At 42.9% G+C, this 14,987-nt stretch overlaps 2 protein-coding genes across 4 annotated transcripts in view; one reads left to right on the top strand and one right to left on the bottom strand.

Moving 5' to 3' along the window:
* Positions 1-1,027, top strand: aanat2 (arylalkylamine N-acetyltransferase 2). The gene is made up of 3 exons (XM_070848007.1): positions 1-166; positions 470-624; positions 722-1,027. Exons 1-3 carry the CDS (start codon positions 1-3, stop codon positions 1,025-1,027), a joined length of 627 nt encoding a protein of 208 aa, XP_070704108.1.
* Positions 1,028-1,708: 681 nt separating this feature from the next.
* The window catches only part of rhbdf1a (rhomboid 5 homolog 1a (Drosophila)), a 28,280-nt gene continuing 15,001 nt past the window's right edge, over positions 1,709-14,987 (bottom strand). Inside the window, exons 2-19 of one of the 3 annotated variants that reach the window (XM_070848050.1) lie at positions 11,649-11,793; positions 11,407-11,546; positions 10,812-10,919; positions 9,460-9,673; positions 9,025-9,231; positions 8,733-8,855; positions 8,461-8,624; positions 7,971-8,222; positions 7,734-7,845; positions 7,084-7,158; positions 6,821-6,982; positions 6,611-6,711; positions 6,005-6,068; positions 5,432-5,526; positions 5,247-5,322; positions 4,183-4,283; positions 2,911-3,064; positions 1,709-2,752 (exon numbers count right to left, since the gene is read on the bottom strand). In XM_070848050.1, the coding sequence (XP_070704151.1) occupies positions 2,333-2,752; positions 2,911-3,064; positions 4,183-4,283; positions 5,247-5,322; positions 5,432-5,526; positions 6,005-6,068; positions 6,611-6,711; positions 6,821-6,982; positions 7,084-7,158; positions 7,734-7,845; positions 7,971-8,222; positions 8,461-8,624; positions 8,733-8,855; positions 9,025-9,231; positions 9,460-9,673; positions 10,812-10,919; positions 11,407-11,546; positions 11,649-11,765 (2,685 nt within the window). In that variant the 5' untranslated portion in view covers positions 11,766-11,793 and the 3' untranslated portion in view covers positions 1,709-2,332. The remainder of the gene's footprint in view (positions 2,753-2,910; positions 3,065-4,182; positions 4,284-5,246; positions 5,323-5,431; positions 5,527-6,004; positions 6,069-6,610; positions 6,712-6,820; positions 6,983-7,083; positions 7,159-7,733; positions 7,846-7,970; positions 8,223-8,460; positions 8,625-8,732; positions 8,856-9,024; positions 9,232-9,459; positions 9,674-10,811; positions 10,920-11,406; positions 11,547-11,648; positions 11,794-14,987) is intronic. The other 2 variants (XM_070848051.1, XM_070848052.1) reach the window with 2 other exon arrangements.

The following is a 14,987-nucleotide window of genomic DNA, read 5'->3' as shown; positions in this document are numbered from 1 at the left end:
ATGACACAGCAGGTCAGTGGCTCTCCGTTCCTCAAGCCCTTTTTCCTGAAGACGCCGGTCAGTGTGGTCAGCCCCCTGCGGCAGAGACGACACACGCTCCCCGCCAGCGAGTTCAGGAACCTCACGCCGCAGGACGCCATCAGCGTGTTTGAGATTGAGCGAGAAGGTAAGTCAAGTTTCTGCTGTTCACAAACAAAATTACACGGCATGTAACTGACCTGGTGTGTGTTTTAACATTGTGTATCATCAGCTAAGAACTTCACTGAAATGACACATTCATAAAGGCTTTTACTGTATTTCCATTCTGTCATTGTCATATTCTGCTTTTGGATCGTCAATATCATCTTAGTGGAAGTTTTAACTTGACAGACAGCGTGTTTCTTTCATCTTGAAGTCTTTGCCTGGATCGTCATCTTCATGACTCTCAGGACATGACTCACTGTATGAACTGGTTCTTTTCACCTTGCAGCATTTGTCTCTGTCTCTGGGGAGTGTCCACTTACCCTGGATGAAGTGCTTAACTTCCTGGGCCAGTGCCCTGAGCTGTCGCTGGGCTGGTTTGAGGAGGGACAGCTGGTGGCTTTCATCATCGGCTCTGGCTGGGACAAGGACAGGCTTTCACAGGTATGAAACAACGTGCGGAAGACAAACTTTGTTCCCTCTTATCAAATGATTTTGACAAACTTTGACAAAACACTTCTATGTGATCTCTTTTCTCCAGGAGGCAATGACTCACCATGTCCCGGGCACCCCCACCGTGCACATCCATGTGCTTTCAGTACACCGTCACTGTCGCCAGCAAGGCAAGGGCTCCATCCTCCTGTGGCGCTACTTGCAGTACCTGCGCTGCGTCCCGGGCCTCCGCCGCGCTCTGCTGATATGCGAGGACTTCCTGGTGCCATTCTACCTCAAGGCTGGCTTCAAGGAGAAAGGGCCCTCAGCCATCTGCATATCCAACATGCACTTCCAAGAGATGGAGTACATGCTCGGAGGGCAGGCGTACGCACGGCGGAACAGCGGCTGCTAGTCCATCAGCCCCTACCTCACCCTCCTTCTTCTTTCTCACCTCCAACATGGACTCAGGGCAGAAAAGATTAACAAACACAGCTGGCAGATGGACAGATAGCGGCGCAGGGCCAGTGTGCACCAGTGGACTGGGTTCAGTATTGGTAACAAGGTCTTACTGGACCTCCTATGTGTCGGCACCTCACAACATCCTACTGAACACGGAGCGAGGACTGTGTGAGGACAGAGAGGACCAAGAGCGGATTCATGCAACAACAACAAAAAAGAAAAGAAAAGCCAGTTGATAATTTGACTAATCACACATCATATTATATTCCCTCCATTACCGGTAGCATCTTGTGAGCTTAATGTTGTTTTTCCATTTATATATTTGTGAAATCTTTCACAATTTACTGTTTGTACTGTAATTAATTGAAATCTAGATCATTATATCTTGAGTTAAAATACTGTTCTATTTTGGTAAATCATATAAATCAAAAGGTGTGATGAATTCATAGTGTCATTACTATAAATATTGATCAAGCAGCCATTAAAAACGCTTGGATTGTTGATTGAAAATTTGTGGCAGAAATTTGCTGTTTCTTTGTTGCATAATTTGAATAAACTATAAAACAATCTTCAAAAAGCATTTTTTCTGGTAATTGAGAAAAAGTCACAGACCGTTTTCATTTGTAGATTTTTTTTTTACTGTTGTTTTCAGTTACATGTGAGTAGACAGGTAGCTAAAACACTACCGCGTTTAAAACAATCATCACTTCTTGAGAAGCAATAAACAAATAAAAGGAAAACATTCGAGTGCTCAGCATAATGTAACAAAAATATGGCAGTAGTTGGTACATTTATCAACAAGGCACCAAAGGCATCAATATCTGACTTTTGTCCCTGCGTATTTATGAGGTTGCCTGAATACTAATAAACCCTATGTCTGGTGTGAATGTAAAAAACAATATTCCTTCTCTCTGTACCAGCGGCGGCTTCTCTAATTCCTGCCTTACATGTAAAGAGCAGCTGGGATCTTTGATGAGGTTCAGAAGTGCTATACCTTTGCTTCACTGGACAGTGAAGGAGTGACAATGACTGCCGGTGAACAGGGAGGTGATTAAAGGAAGTCCTTAAGATGAGTGGCATAGGTATTCATACTGACAAGAGTAAAAAAAACACAAATATATCGTCATTGTTCACAGAGAAGGGGGCAGTCCCACTGTCACACAGGGGCAGACAGCGGAGACACAGACTGGCTGATTTCATCTCTCAGTCCACATCTTTTGACCTGATGCCGTCCTGTTGTGCTCACGCTGTCCACACTTCAGTGGAGGTGAGCGTTGAGGTCGTACTTCTCACAGAATTTGTCCGTGAAGGGGATGCAGGTGAGCAACTCGCACCACTCACACTTGATTGGGTAGACATAGAAGAGCACCACAAGGCCTGAGAAGAGCCCGACAAACACCAGCAGGAAGACAATGATCTGACAGCGTTTGCGATACAGGTCCATACGGCCAAAGCTGATGTAGGGTAAGAAGGCGAAGGACAGGAAGAAGCCAGAGATGAAGCCACAAATGTGGGCAAAATTGTCGATCCAGGGCAACAGCCCAAAGGCAAAGAGGAAGAGCACCACACACAGCAGCTTGGTGAAGGCCCTCCAGGGCTGAGCGAGGATCTGCCAGCTCTGAAACAACTCCACAAACAGGCAGGCCAGGATCCCAAACTGAGAGCCAGCTGGCCCCACCTGAGACAAAGACAGCAAAAAGAGGAACGTAAGCCCGCGGAAATATGTTCACAAACATTTATCACGTGATTTTAAAGTTATCTGAATGATATAGTGTTGTTGACTTGTGAATGCACTGGGATATTTGTGCACTGATGTTTTGTGAGACTGGTGATCACCTCTGCTCTGTAGGGCAGGAAGATGGCTGACGCTAAGTTGCCAGTGATGCCGCTGAGGATGTAAATGATTGAGATGCGCAGCCAGCCCGCCAGCTTCTCCAGGTCCCTCAGGATGGTCATCTGGAAAGCCACCGACACCAGGCAGTGAAGGATCCTGGGAGGACACAAACGGACACGGCGCTCATGTGTGTGCAATGTGACGTATGTAGTTCAAAGTCTGGAGGATAATTCCTCTGCGTAGAGGCGGCAAACAGCCCCTTGACTTTGCCCATCAACAAAATCGGTCTCTATCTCACTGGAGCTTAATGAGTTCGTGTAGCGAGGGCACTTTGTTTAATTACCCAGGAGACAGATAACAGAGAGCATTGAAGATGAAGCACTGCTCCTCTTAACAGTGAGGTCAGCTCTTTGTGCTGACTGACTTTTTATTTCACAAGAATATCACAGTACTTTGGTAAAAATGTACCACTGATAGATGCAGTGTTAATGGACCTACCCATATACTGTTTATTCCAACACTGTATGCACTCTGCTGCTGTGCTTCTTTATTCTGCTGTTTATTGTTCCTCTCTGTTGTTTGTGTCTTTTTTCTATATTTTCTGAAAGTCTGTTTATCTTTCTGTTCATTTCTTTTGCTGAGATGTGACTGTGAGTACACCAAGAGCTACTGGAGACAATTTCCTTGTATGTGCCAAACATCTCTGGCCAGTGAACCAGACTCTGATTCTGATCTTTTAATCATCCTGCTCCTCACCCCTGGGTGCAAACACAGTCATTGAAACCACTGAACTTGTGTATTAGGCTGAGACAAAAGCTCTCGGCTCTAAAATGCCATTTTGAATGATTCACAGGCTAATCTTATCTGCTCAATTGTGCTTCCGGTTATTAAGATTTGCTTGTATTTGCAGTATTGGATGCTAAGTGCTTTACATACAGTATGTAGGCTTCTTTCTTTTTCTCTCTAATCATGTTCACAGCTGACTTAATAACTATACTAAAGTCACTACACAAAATTATTTAAAACACCTTCAACAGTACAATCAAATGTACAGCTATTATCTTTTTCTCATTCTGTATTGTAATTATCTCTATTTCATATTTGTTTTTTGATTATGCACCAATATACAAAGGCTAATTGTAACGTGAAAACTTACTTGGCAACCTGATTCTGAAATAAACCCCCCGCCCAGTCCCTTGGGTGCGCTTCTTTTGCCAAGTAAATCTTAGAATAAGCAAAATTTCCTTCCATGATCCTGACAGCTACTAACTCACCCAGCATGTAGGAAAAGTGAGAGCCAGAGCCTGTAAAACTGATCTGGGATCTCAGGGTTGAGGAAAGGCAACAGTCCACATACATCATCCATGCAGTGCACCTGCAGAAGGACAAAGCACAGCATATTAATGCCCCCCAGTCATACTGAAACTCACACGACACATAAACATCGATCAAGGGAAGAAAGAATATGACACATACTATTAATCGGGGATCGTACAACTTTTTGAGACGGATATTCAAACACTTTCAAGTGAGATGAAACCAAAAAGTTCCAGACTCTTGAAGCCTTTAACATAATATAATATAATATAATATAATATAATATAATATAATATAATATAATATAATATAATATAATATAATATAATATAATATAATATAATGAAATATAATATAATGAAATAAAATAAAATATAATAAAATATAATATAATATAATGAAATAAAATAAAATATAATAAAATACAATATAATATAATATAATATAATATATATCCTGCTGAAAACACAGGACATAATCAAAAACACATGCCTGCGTGATCTGATTTGAAAAGGAAAATAAACAAAAATGTAACCGTGTGACATACAATTGAAAACAGGTTTACATGCGTGATATTGTAGATGAAAGACCAGATTATGTTAAAAATCAAGCACTTCTCAATAAGTATATTCAAATGTAAGCATTTTCTAAACCTTGAACACACAAAAAAATATTATTTTTCAAACATTCAAGACTTTTTTCAAACTCATATTAATGTGATAATCAAGGATCACGAATGACAGACGAGTGTCTGTACACATTTCTTACACATATAAATGTTTAGTGAGTTCTAACCTCTGTTGTGGTAATCAGAAACACAAAATAGAACAAGTTTGCATTTAAAGCTTCCCTATTTTTTTCCCATGAGATGATGAAATGTCTAATTTAAATAAACAAAATGGTACATGATTAAAAATAGCTGGGCAACTTAAGTTTTTCACTGTTTTGCATTTAACAGTGTTCTTTTTTTCCCCATGAGATAATGACATGTTTCATTTGTGTATAGTTAAGAGTTTCTTACTTGAGAGCAGAGAGTAGCCTCCTCATGAAAGTAGCCCTTCATGAAGTCACAATATTCCCGGGATGTGATTTCACACCTTGAAGAAAGCAAAAAGCAATTACTTCATTAGTAAACTGGTCAGATGTCACGCGTCTAACTAGTCCACCATGATAAAAGCTCGCCGTAGGTTCATTAGCTCTTCTCACCTCCCTTTGGTTCCAATGCAGCAGGGTCGGCCTGTGATGGTACAGTCTATATGAGGCAGGTTGGTGTGGTTTCCTGTGTTGTACCTGGTACAAATCTGTAAGACAGAGCAGTTTGGTTTTAGTTTTTTGCAAGCAGCAGTTTAAAGCTTTAAATCTTCATCAGAACGCAGTGCCAACATGTGATATCCTTCCCTGCTTCATCAAAATGAAAACAGGATTTCGCCCCCTGTACGGTCTCTGGAGAGGAAATTCATCTTACAACTCTGCAACAGCCCTCATAAATACAGCAGTAGCACATCACTGTTATTAAATAGTCCTTCCACCGGATTAGACTGAAATATGCTGCTGGTAACATTACCCAATGGCACATCTGTCATAGAGGACACATCCTGCCAGTACCAATGTATTTGTAACTTTGTGTAACTGTGTTCCTTTAAATGAATGAAACACTGGAACAAACACGATTAATTCCCCCAAACATTACATAAAAGTCAGATTATATAATTTTTTGTACAACCTGATGTATAATCTATAATCTATAATATCCCTCCGTCGGGGTTTTACTGTACTCACCGGCCACTTTGTGATGTCATCAGGCCATTCATGAGGTGATACCGAGGCAGGCTCCAGACATATCCTGTAACGAGACAAACAATGTAAAAATGTAAAAATAACAGATTATTGTGGCCAAAAACATTCACAATAATGATGCAATCACAATAACTACAGAAAATAGAAAATGTTTAATTAAACTTTAACTTTGTTTATTGTGAAATTTGTCTATTTTTTTGGCAAATAAATAGCACTAGAAATACGAGTGTAGGAGGGTGGAGAGATCTGTCTGTCTGTCTGTCGCCATAACTGTACAGACGCATACAAAAAGAGCTATTACACTGATAAACTGATGAACAAAACGTCCTCAAGGCCGAATACCTGCCATCAATACAGTGTCAGCTGAGACAAAACAACTAACCACTATGAAACACTGTGATTTAATGTTCCAGTTTTCTCATCCTCATTTTCTGAGGGAAGACGAGCATGTTTAGTTTATCAGTCTGAATGTGTATGATCAACACGATATTAATATTTCATTATTAATATTGGTAAATCACGACATCCCTGCCCAGTATTCATTCACACTGTGCACTTTGAAACGGAGGAACTGCTGGTGTATCTCACCTGGGGTCCTGATGGCACACAGAGCCGTGCTGTCTGTATTTACCATTTAACTGGGGGGTGCTGGAATGCTTCGGCCACTTTACCCACACAGCTAGAGTACTCTAGCAATAAAACCACAGACAGAGGCGGTTAGAATCGCCCACAGCTCCTATCTATAGTTGAATTATAAAGGTCAGGGGGCACAAAAAAGAACTGGGTTTGTTTACATACCGAGCATTCCTCCTCTGAGGTTTGGACGCAGCCGGAGCGATCGTTCCGCACGCAGCAGGCAGAGTTACGTTCGATTGCTCTCTTGTCCCTGATTAGATCATGCACCTGCTTGTCCTGTCGCATGCATGGAGAGTATTTGGCCCCCAAGTGGATCAGATATTCCTAACAATGGATTGATGAAGGAAAAAAGTATTTATTTAAATACATTACTGCTTTTATTATTTCATTTATCCGTGAAACACAATCAAGAGAAAAGTGCTTACCGAACCCGGTCCGATCCAAAAGTTCTCCTGCTGTACAAACTTGACATTTTCATACACACCTTTGTTTCTTAAAACCTAAATCAGGAGAGATCGAAATCACAGAGTACAACCAATAAGAGAGAAGTCGTAACGAGATGAAAATATTGTTAAGGTGCTAACAAAGAGGCTCATCACAACCAAAGTTATTATAGCTAATTAAAGCTGGACTCAAAACTAAAACTAGGTGTGAAAAAAAACAACCAAAACAATATTGTGTGCTTAAAAAACTAACTAAAATAAAATACAAATACACAGGACATGTGTTTAGTTTTAGTTTCAGTCTTTGTCAACACAGCCACAGGAGGAGGCATTGGTCATCTATTTGCTGAGACTGAGATGTCTACATGACTGTGAGTCACAAAGTGTTGTGCTTGTGTTGTAATACAAACTGTGAGCCTCTCAAATCTTCTTTATAAGAAAAACCTTAAACTAATACTGAAACAATTAAAAACAAAACTAAAACTAAGCATTTTTCAACAATAAAGACAATAAAACTGAAATGAGTAAACCCACTCTGGAAACTCAACTGAAATGAAAACGAAAATGAAATAAAAGATGAATGAAAAATACAAAACTATAATAACTTTAATCACAACTACACTGTTACTCACAGAATCAACCGTCTCATGCTGGGAAAAGCCCACTGGTGCAATACCATAGATGCATACAGCCAGGATAGTGATTAGCAAATGGACAAAGGTGATCCAGTATGTAAAAAAGGGCCTAGAGGAGACAGAGAGTATTTTTTTTTTAAAAAGAACAGCAGCGCTCATCATCCATCAGTGTCTTCCACTAAGAGAAGCAGAGAGAAAGCGCTCATTAGTAAGATACACGAGGAAGTGCAGTACCTGTGGTCATCCATGTCCTCGATCTGTCTCTTGACGTAGCTGTCAATGCGCTTGCGGTAGGTGCGGTTTGTGAGCTTCCCTACCATGCCCAATCCATAAGGCCTCTTCTCTCGGGCAAAAAGCTTCTTGACAGGCACAACGATTCGCTGCCCACGCCGCTGTCCAGTAACGCTCACCACCTCCTGCCTCAAGGGCACCTTTGGTGGTCCTGGAGTTCCTTCTTTGGCTTTACGCCACCCTCGCTCCAGAGGTCTGGAGGAGGAAACAGACGAGACGAAAGGGGGGAGACAGAAGTGAAAAGTGGTGTGTCAGCTATATGTTTCATCCTTTGTCCATTTTTGAAACAGATTTTTTGATACTTAATCAGGGGTATCATCTGGCTGTATCACTGTTTTCCAGAAACTTGACTCAGTGTTGATCATCACTTCTAAAACGTCGGTATCAGCACAGCCTGAATGACAAACTCTGTGGCCCCAGAAGAGAAACTTACAGCATGAGGTGACTCCTCTCCAGCTCTGTCTTATCTAGGGCGCTGCCTGTCAGCTCCGTCTCATCCTTCTTGCTGCTGGGCTCTGCCTCTTTCATGGCCGCCTCAGACGGAGACTCAAACACCTCGTCTGCGTATGTGGACAACTCCTCCTGCATCAGAATATCCTACAAAGAACATAGTGGAAAGAAAATTACATTAAATGAACATGGTTACATAGAAACGACAGCATCAACAGCATCACTCTTCTGTTTCTGGAGTTTTTTCTGCCTTACCCTGGCAAAGAAAGATGTGTCCAGTTCATCGGGAAAGTCGACCATGTCCTCCTCCATGAAGCTGGCGGGGGTGAAGCTGCGTCTTTGGGCCCGTTTTAGAGTACTCTCCCGTAATGAGCGCCCCTTCACAACACACACACACACCCATAAAAAATATATGCATCCACAGCTGTAATCTTTTAATCAGAGCAGGTTATAAAGTAACACAGTGAAGTAAGCCACAGAAAGTAACATGTTCGTATCTATTTATCATATTTATGTTATTTTACAAGCGTTGTACATGCTTTCTTACCTTGACCAGCGCTGCTGCGGCCCTGAAGCTCATCTTTGCCACAGACTCCCTCTTACGTCGGCGAGGCAGTCGGTTGAGACCTGAGCGGGAGCTGGTGAAGGAGCAAAGTGAGGCGGCTCCGGGGGTGATGGGGGTCTGAGGCACACTGTAGCCGTCCACCTCCTCCACCATACGGAAGGCTCGGCCTCGCGCCAATGGGTCCACAATCTGGAGACCAACGGGTTCAACAAGTGGTCGTCAGAAAGAGCAAAACTATTTGAATTATCAAGAGACGGCCGTATTTCACCTCAGACATCAATTTGAGTTGAAAATTGGCAAAAGAATGATCCATTATTGGCATTTTTTAATTTGTTTCCTTATTCAAGTTCAATCAAAGACTGCCAAAATATTTTCTGACATATTTTACAGCATTAATCAAACCATACGCTCTTTTACCTTTTGCATGCCATGCTGTGAGGAGGGGACATAGAGGGGAGGTGGTGTCTCAGTGCTGGTTAAGGAGATGTTGTCCTGGCTGGGCAGATCCATCTCTCGGATCACCTGTGGTTTCAGCTTCCCGTAGCGTAGGCTGCAGTGGCGCAGGCTTTTCCTCTGCCATTTCTGTGTGGCATCGCCGTCTTTGCTGACCCCAAACCAGTCCGCTGTTCCCCTGACATCACAAACACTGACCTTTCAGCTCTGGGCCACAAAACTCACAAACATTTCATTAAATGCTATCTACTGTAATGAAACTTGCTGAAGAGATATAGTTGCACTCACCGATGACCCTCTTAAGAGCCCTATAAATGGTTGGATAAATGTGTGGGACTGAAAAGATTTCCTGGGATATAAAAAAAAAAAAAAGTGTCCTAGATAATCGGTCCAGTAGAGGGAACAAGCCTGGGCATGTTTATGTCCAGACAGACCGGGAAATAAGACAGCCAGGTAAACACACACTGAACGCATCTCACCCAAAGTCTACATGTTCAAAGAAAGCAAGAGCGAGAGGGGGATTTACTGGAGTTCTGATGCTGCAAATAAAATCCAATTTATTCAGATTCAGAAGTCTCAACTGACAGAAGCAGATAGAAAATCCAATTAACATAGCGAATTAGAGATTTTTCGGAGGTTTAATTGTTCCTTGCACCACCCTCCCACAAAGGCCCGATTCACCAAACCTTGAAGACTATACATATAATCATGTTGTTAAAGCTGAAGCCTAATAAGTACCAGAACAAACAACATTACTGCGTCCCGAGGGCAGGAAGTGGAAGTGGAAACATTCTTCAAAGGAAAGTTCAGGCAAGCTAGCTGTTTCTACACTAATTACCAGCTGCAGAGTGAATGTTCACTGGCTTCGCTCACTCGTTTTTTCAGTGAACACGTTTTGCTTATTGCCTCTTAAAATATGCGTCAGTGACACGTTTTAACGGCTAATATTCTAGCACAGGTAAACTCGTTAACCATTGTTTCTATGGGTATGGTTGAGCATGATCATAAACCAGATTTATCTAATCAGTGTCCACTAAAGACACCATCCAACTGCATTGTGATAAATGCTGTTTGACAGATGTGTAGGGAAACATGTGGCCCCTCCCACTGCCTGGCATGGCTCACTGGTGACTCTAAATAAAGAGGAATTTGCGGCTTTTGTTTTTGTGTTCGCTTATGACTCATTTCAAAAGAAATACTTGTGGACATGACACGACCAACAGCTGCAGACTGAGTGACAAACAATAAGTGAGCATTCACACCTGACTCCTGACCCCCAACACCCTATCAGTCATGCGAGGGACTTCCTGCCGTACCTGAGCAGGGTTCTGGAGAGCGAGTGGTGTTTCCTGGAGCTGCGGCGAGCAGCCCGTTGCCCCTTAATGGGCACCGTGTTAATCCGCTCAAAGTGCACCCTTCTGCTGCTGTGACCAGGCAGAGCAGGTCCAGAAGGTGGCGGGAAGGAACAGAAGGAAGAAGGAAAGAGAAAAGACAACAACAGGCAGTGAGAAGGGAAAAGTGCAGCTGGACAGAGCTGGAGCCATCATGCAGAGAGAGCAAAGCAGACTGTTAGGTTAAATTTTATTGAGATTTACAGCATTAGGAAGGTTATTAACAGACAGAGGACATCAAGATTTTTTTAAAATCAGAAACAGACATACAATTTGGACAAAAGGGTAAGGAAAGCAGGGGGGGAAAGGGGGCCAAAATCCTCCATTTAACTCTGGAAGCTTCCATTAGCATGTGCAGCTTATATTACTTAACTGTATAATCTCTAAACTCAGTATACATACTATAACCTCTCAGATGTAAAGAGCATCTTCATATCAGACTCTTGAAGCAAGCTACAACCCTGTATATATATATAATGGCGTAAATATTCAAACCCAGTGTTTTGCTAACTGCCGTTACCTCTTTATGGTCTGAGTGATGGATGACTGGCGTTGTAGGACAGGCCGCCGGGTGTCAAAGAAGTCGCGGGGTGGGGACTGGAGGTGAGAGGTCTCCACTGGCATGCTGATACTGCGCAGGAACCCCTGCCTTTTCACCGGCTACATGGGAAAGGACACACAGGGAGAAGTGTGACCGCAGTTCATGACAAAAATGACAAAAGGTGACAAGAGAACGAGGGGGGATTCGGCGAGAAAGAACACCTGAACAAAAGTGGGAGGCTCGTCTAGAGACATCTGAGCCGTGGGAATGTCCAGTCTGAGCCAGGGAGGTTTCTTCCTCTGCAGGCTGCTGGTGCTCTCCCGCCGTGGTTCAGCCATGCTCTCTGTCCCACCCCAGGCCTGCCAGCTACACAAACAGAGGAGGAGAAAATGATTTTATTGTAATGAATCACAATGAATCACATGTAAAAGTAATCAAAAATGCAGGGGCATTGTTTGCTGCTATCAACATGATGGTCACAGTGAGTTTGTGCTGCAAAACTGTTTCACAAGAGGGTGCTAAGGTCTCTCCTTTGATTCAAGCATGGGCGTTCACATCTGTCTGTTTGTTAGATAGCAAGGAGGAAACCACTGAGAACAGTCCACAGCTGTTTACCCCTTTCCCAAAACAGTTCAGAGCCATTTACAAAAAAACAATAAATATTTGTGCTGGAGCGTGAGGAAGTTTGGAGTCTTTAAAATAATCCCTTAATTCTACAGTTAAAATTAAACTTAATCCCTGTTTGTGGTTGAAAGTTGCTCTGCTTCCAGCACATCTATCAGAGACTAATGACTGTGTATGCATTCCCATGACAGAGCCTGGGCACCAAAGGAGGCACACAGTAAACCTCATCATCAGACAGCCAGCGTGCAGCCGCAGCCTTGTTATCACCAGGCCCACATTTTATTGTCCCACCAGCTAACCTCACTTCTTTGGGCCTGGTGGTTCATTTCCTGTCATTTTTTAATTCCCATTATTCCCACGGAAAGCTGAACAGTACACAGCCATCATCATTTGCTCTTCAAATGATCAGGCAGTATCCCACAAAAATGTTTGCCACCGTAGTTTCACATTTATCATTGATTAAAGCAATCTTTCACTCTGCGGACAAGAGGAATGCACAAAATAGCGATTGCCGTTCTGCAGAGCGAAAAAGTGAACCTTGCAAAAGAGGGCGTCTCCACAGCTATGGGGCTATTACAAAACAAGGAGAATTTGAAAAATGCCTTTCCCATTTTTAAGTTCTGTTTCAGAGTCTCATTTTGTTGCAGGGGCTTTGAGCAGTCACAACAGGTCACGTCCTCACTTCTCCTGTTACAGCTCCTTGAAAAAAAAAAAAAAAAAGTCCACGGCTTCTAGTGACCACATCTGCTTCACATTGCCATTTTAACGCACCACAGGCTTCTGTTTTAGCCCAAGTGATGATGGGAAGTGCTGTCAGTGGATCTCAGCAGAGACGGAAGGAAAACCTCAGACTGAGGGCAGCAGTGGTCATCGCCAATGTGTTAATATTTAAACACAGTCTCGCTCTCGCTGACAGATATTTCTCAATTCACCAGTTCACAGAGGGACACTGGTGAAGTTACTTTATCATATGCTGATATATAAGTTCTGAGAGTGGCAGAAAAACTACATGGGATGTTGATGAAACAGGCGTGTGCATTGCAAGTTGTTATAGTGGGGTTTCATCTTTCATTCACTGTCAGTCTGGAAGGTTTTGGCCTATTAGGTTTTTATATTGAATGTTCTTTGACCTCCAGTGACATTGTCTGGACCATGATACCAGATTAGCAGGGCAGACTGGACCAAAGCTGGCTGATGCAGAGCCAGACATCCCCGACTGTGGGAAACAGAGAGAGATGGGTGGATGAGGACCAGCGCACAAAGCGAAAAGTGGCACATTCAGTTTAACTCTCTGCTCTCTTTTGAACCACTCAAGACGTTTGACTTCACATGTTGACACCAGTTTTGTATAACTGAAGCCTGCAAAGTCATTTGCGTCTAAACGCACCGACAACAATCATCACAGACTTCATCTCTCTCATGGACCGACTACCAACATTAGGGAAATGCAAACCAGTATCTCTGCTAGCGCACAACAGCCATCTCTCGTGCCCCAGGCAAGAACACCCGACATTTAATTACTTTTGCCATTAGTTCAAACAGCAGGGATCCTGATATAGAGCAGATCAGTGAAGGGATGGAGTATCAGCTTCAGGGTTGCAGATTGGAACAGACTGCAACTGAACTGAAAACAGACAGCGAGGGAACCTAATTTTCCTCCATGCTAAACACTGTTTAATTGCTTAAGCTCTGGCTCCACCTGCTTTAACCCTGTTTCCCCTGAATACAGTGTTGATGTTGCTCTGCCTCCAGAGAATGAAGAGGGGATGGGTGGTAGCAAACTAAACAGCCCTCATTGTTTCTGCACTGCACTTCTCCTGCTTTAGGCTTTTTTCCTCCCAGCTGTCTCCCACTCTTCTCATCCTTACTTGCATGTAGTCTCTGTGTGAGTGATTGCCATTAACAGGCAATTAGAGATTTATCATTTCTTTATTCCTGCTCTCTACATGACAGCTAGATTAAACATTAAACTCCCACGGAAACTATGTTAATTAAGTGAGCAGGAGGCTGAAATATCTGACAGCTTTAAATGACAGTGAGACTAGGGAAATCAATATCTCTCACACAGTTGCAAAAACTGCTTTCTGATCACGCCGAATACACATCAATACGTAGACATTTGAAAGCAGTCTTGCAGAACACGTCGGCACAAGGTGATGCATTAATGCAGCTATTGTTATAGTTTTCCATTAGCCTGCTGATCAGCGGGCTGTAAGAGCATTTGGTCACATCCCAAGGTAAACCTCCAACGTTCGACAGACAGCCACGCCAAGTGCTGTGGAAGTCTGTCTCCCTCTTTCTCTCTTTCGTCCTCATCCAAAGTCAACATGGCAGCTGAACTGGCACGGGCCTGCGACTCGTGTCTCCGGAGGAGTTTAGCTGGAACAGTTGGCATAGCTCAGACGCAAGCATTGCTTCGACAGCCACCAACTCACTTCTCACTGTGAGGGAGCACTCAAAATGTCAGTCATCTCTCCATCGAGTGATAATTAGAAATCACTGCACAGAAGAGAAGTTAGGACTCAAGGCTAAACCCTGTCTGAGAACGATGGGTCTTCATAGACAGGAAGTCCTTCAGAAGCAGAGATATCCTTGGGGGAAGGAGAGTTGATTGAATTCTATGTTTGGCAATTATCCAGACTGGGGGATTAGTCCTCCCTTGGAAGTGCATGTTATCTGTTCATGGTCAAGTTTGACGGTAAAAGAAAATCAGTTGTAGAGCAAGGGTTTAGTGAGACAGGCCTTTACTATTGGATTTGCTAAACCTGACCAGCTGCTTAGCGAATGCACCATAATGTCTTATCTTACTCTCAAGGTGATTGCGTTTTTCTTTGGTTGAGATGTCGTATGGCAACAATTCGATTCCTGTAATCGTTTCTCACAGTGTTTACATTCCCGGCACTGATTTGAAGTTCACATTCTTTAGACCAGCATGA

This window comes from Pempheris klunzingeri, chromosome 17 (assembly GCF_042242105.1).
Source record: "Pempheris klunzingeri isolate RE-2024b chromosome 17, fPemKlu1.hap1, whole genome shotgun sequence".
Classification (NCBI taxonomy): Eukaryota; Metazoa; Chordata; class Actinopteri; order Acropomatiformes; family Pempheridae; genus Pempheris; species Pempheris klunzingeri.
The sequence above is the reverse complement of the archived record's forward strand: the minus strand, read 5'-3'. Positions and strand labels throughout refer to the sequence as shown.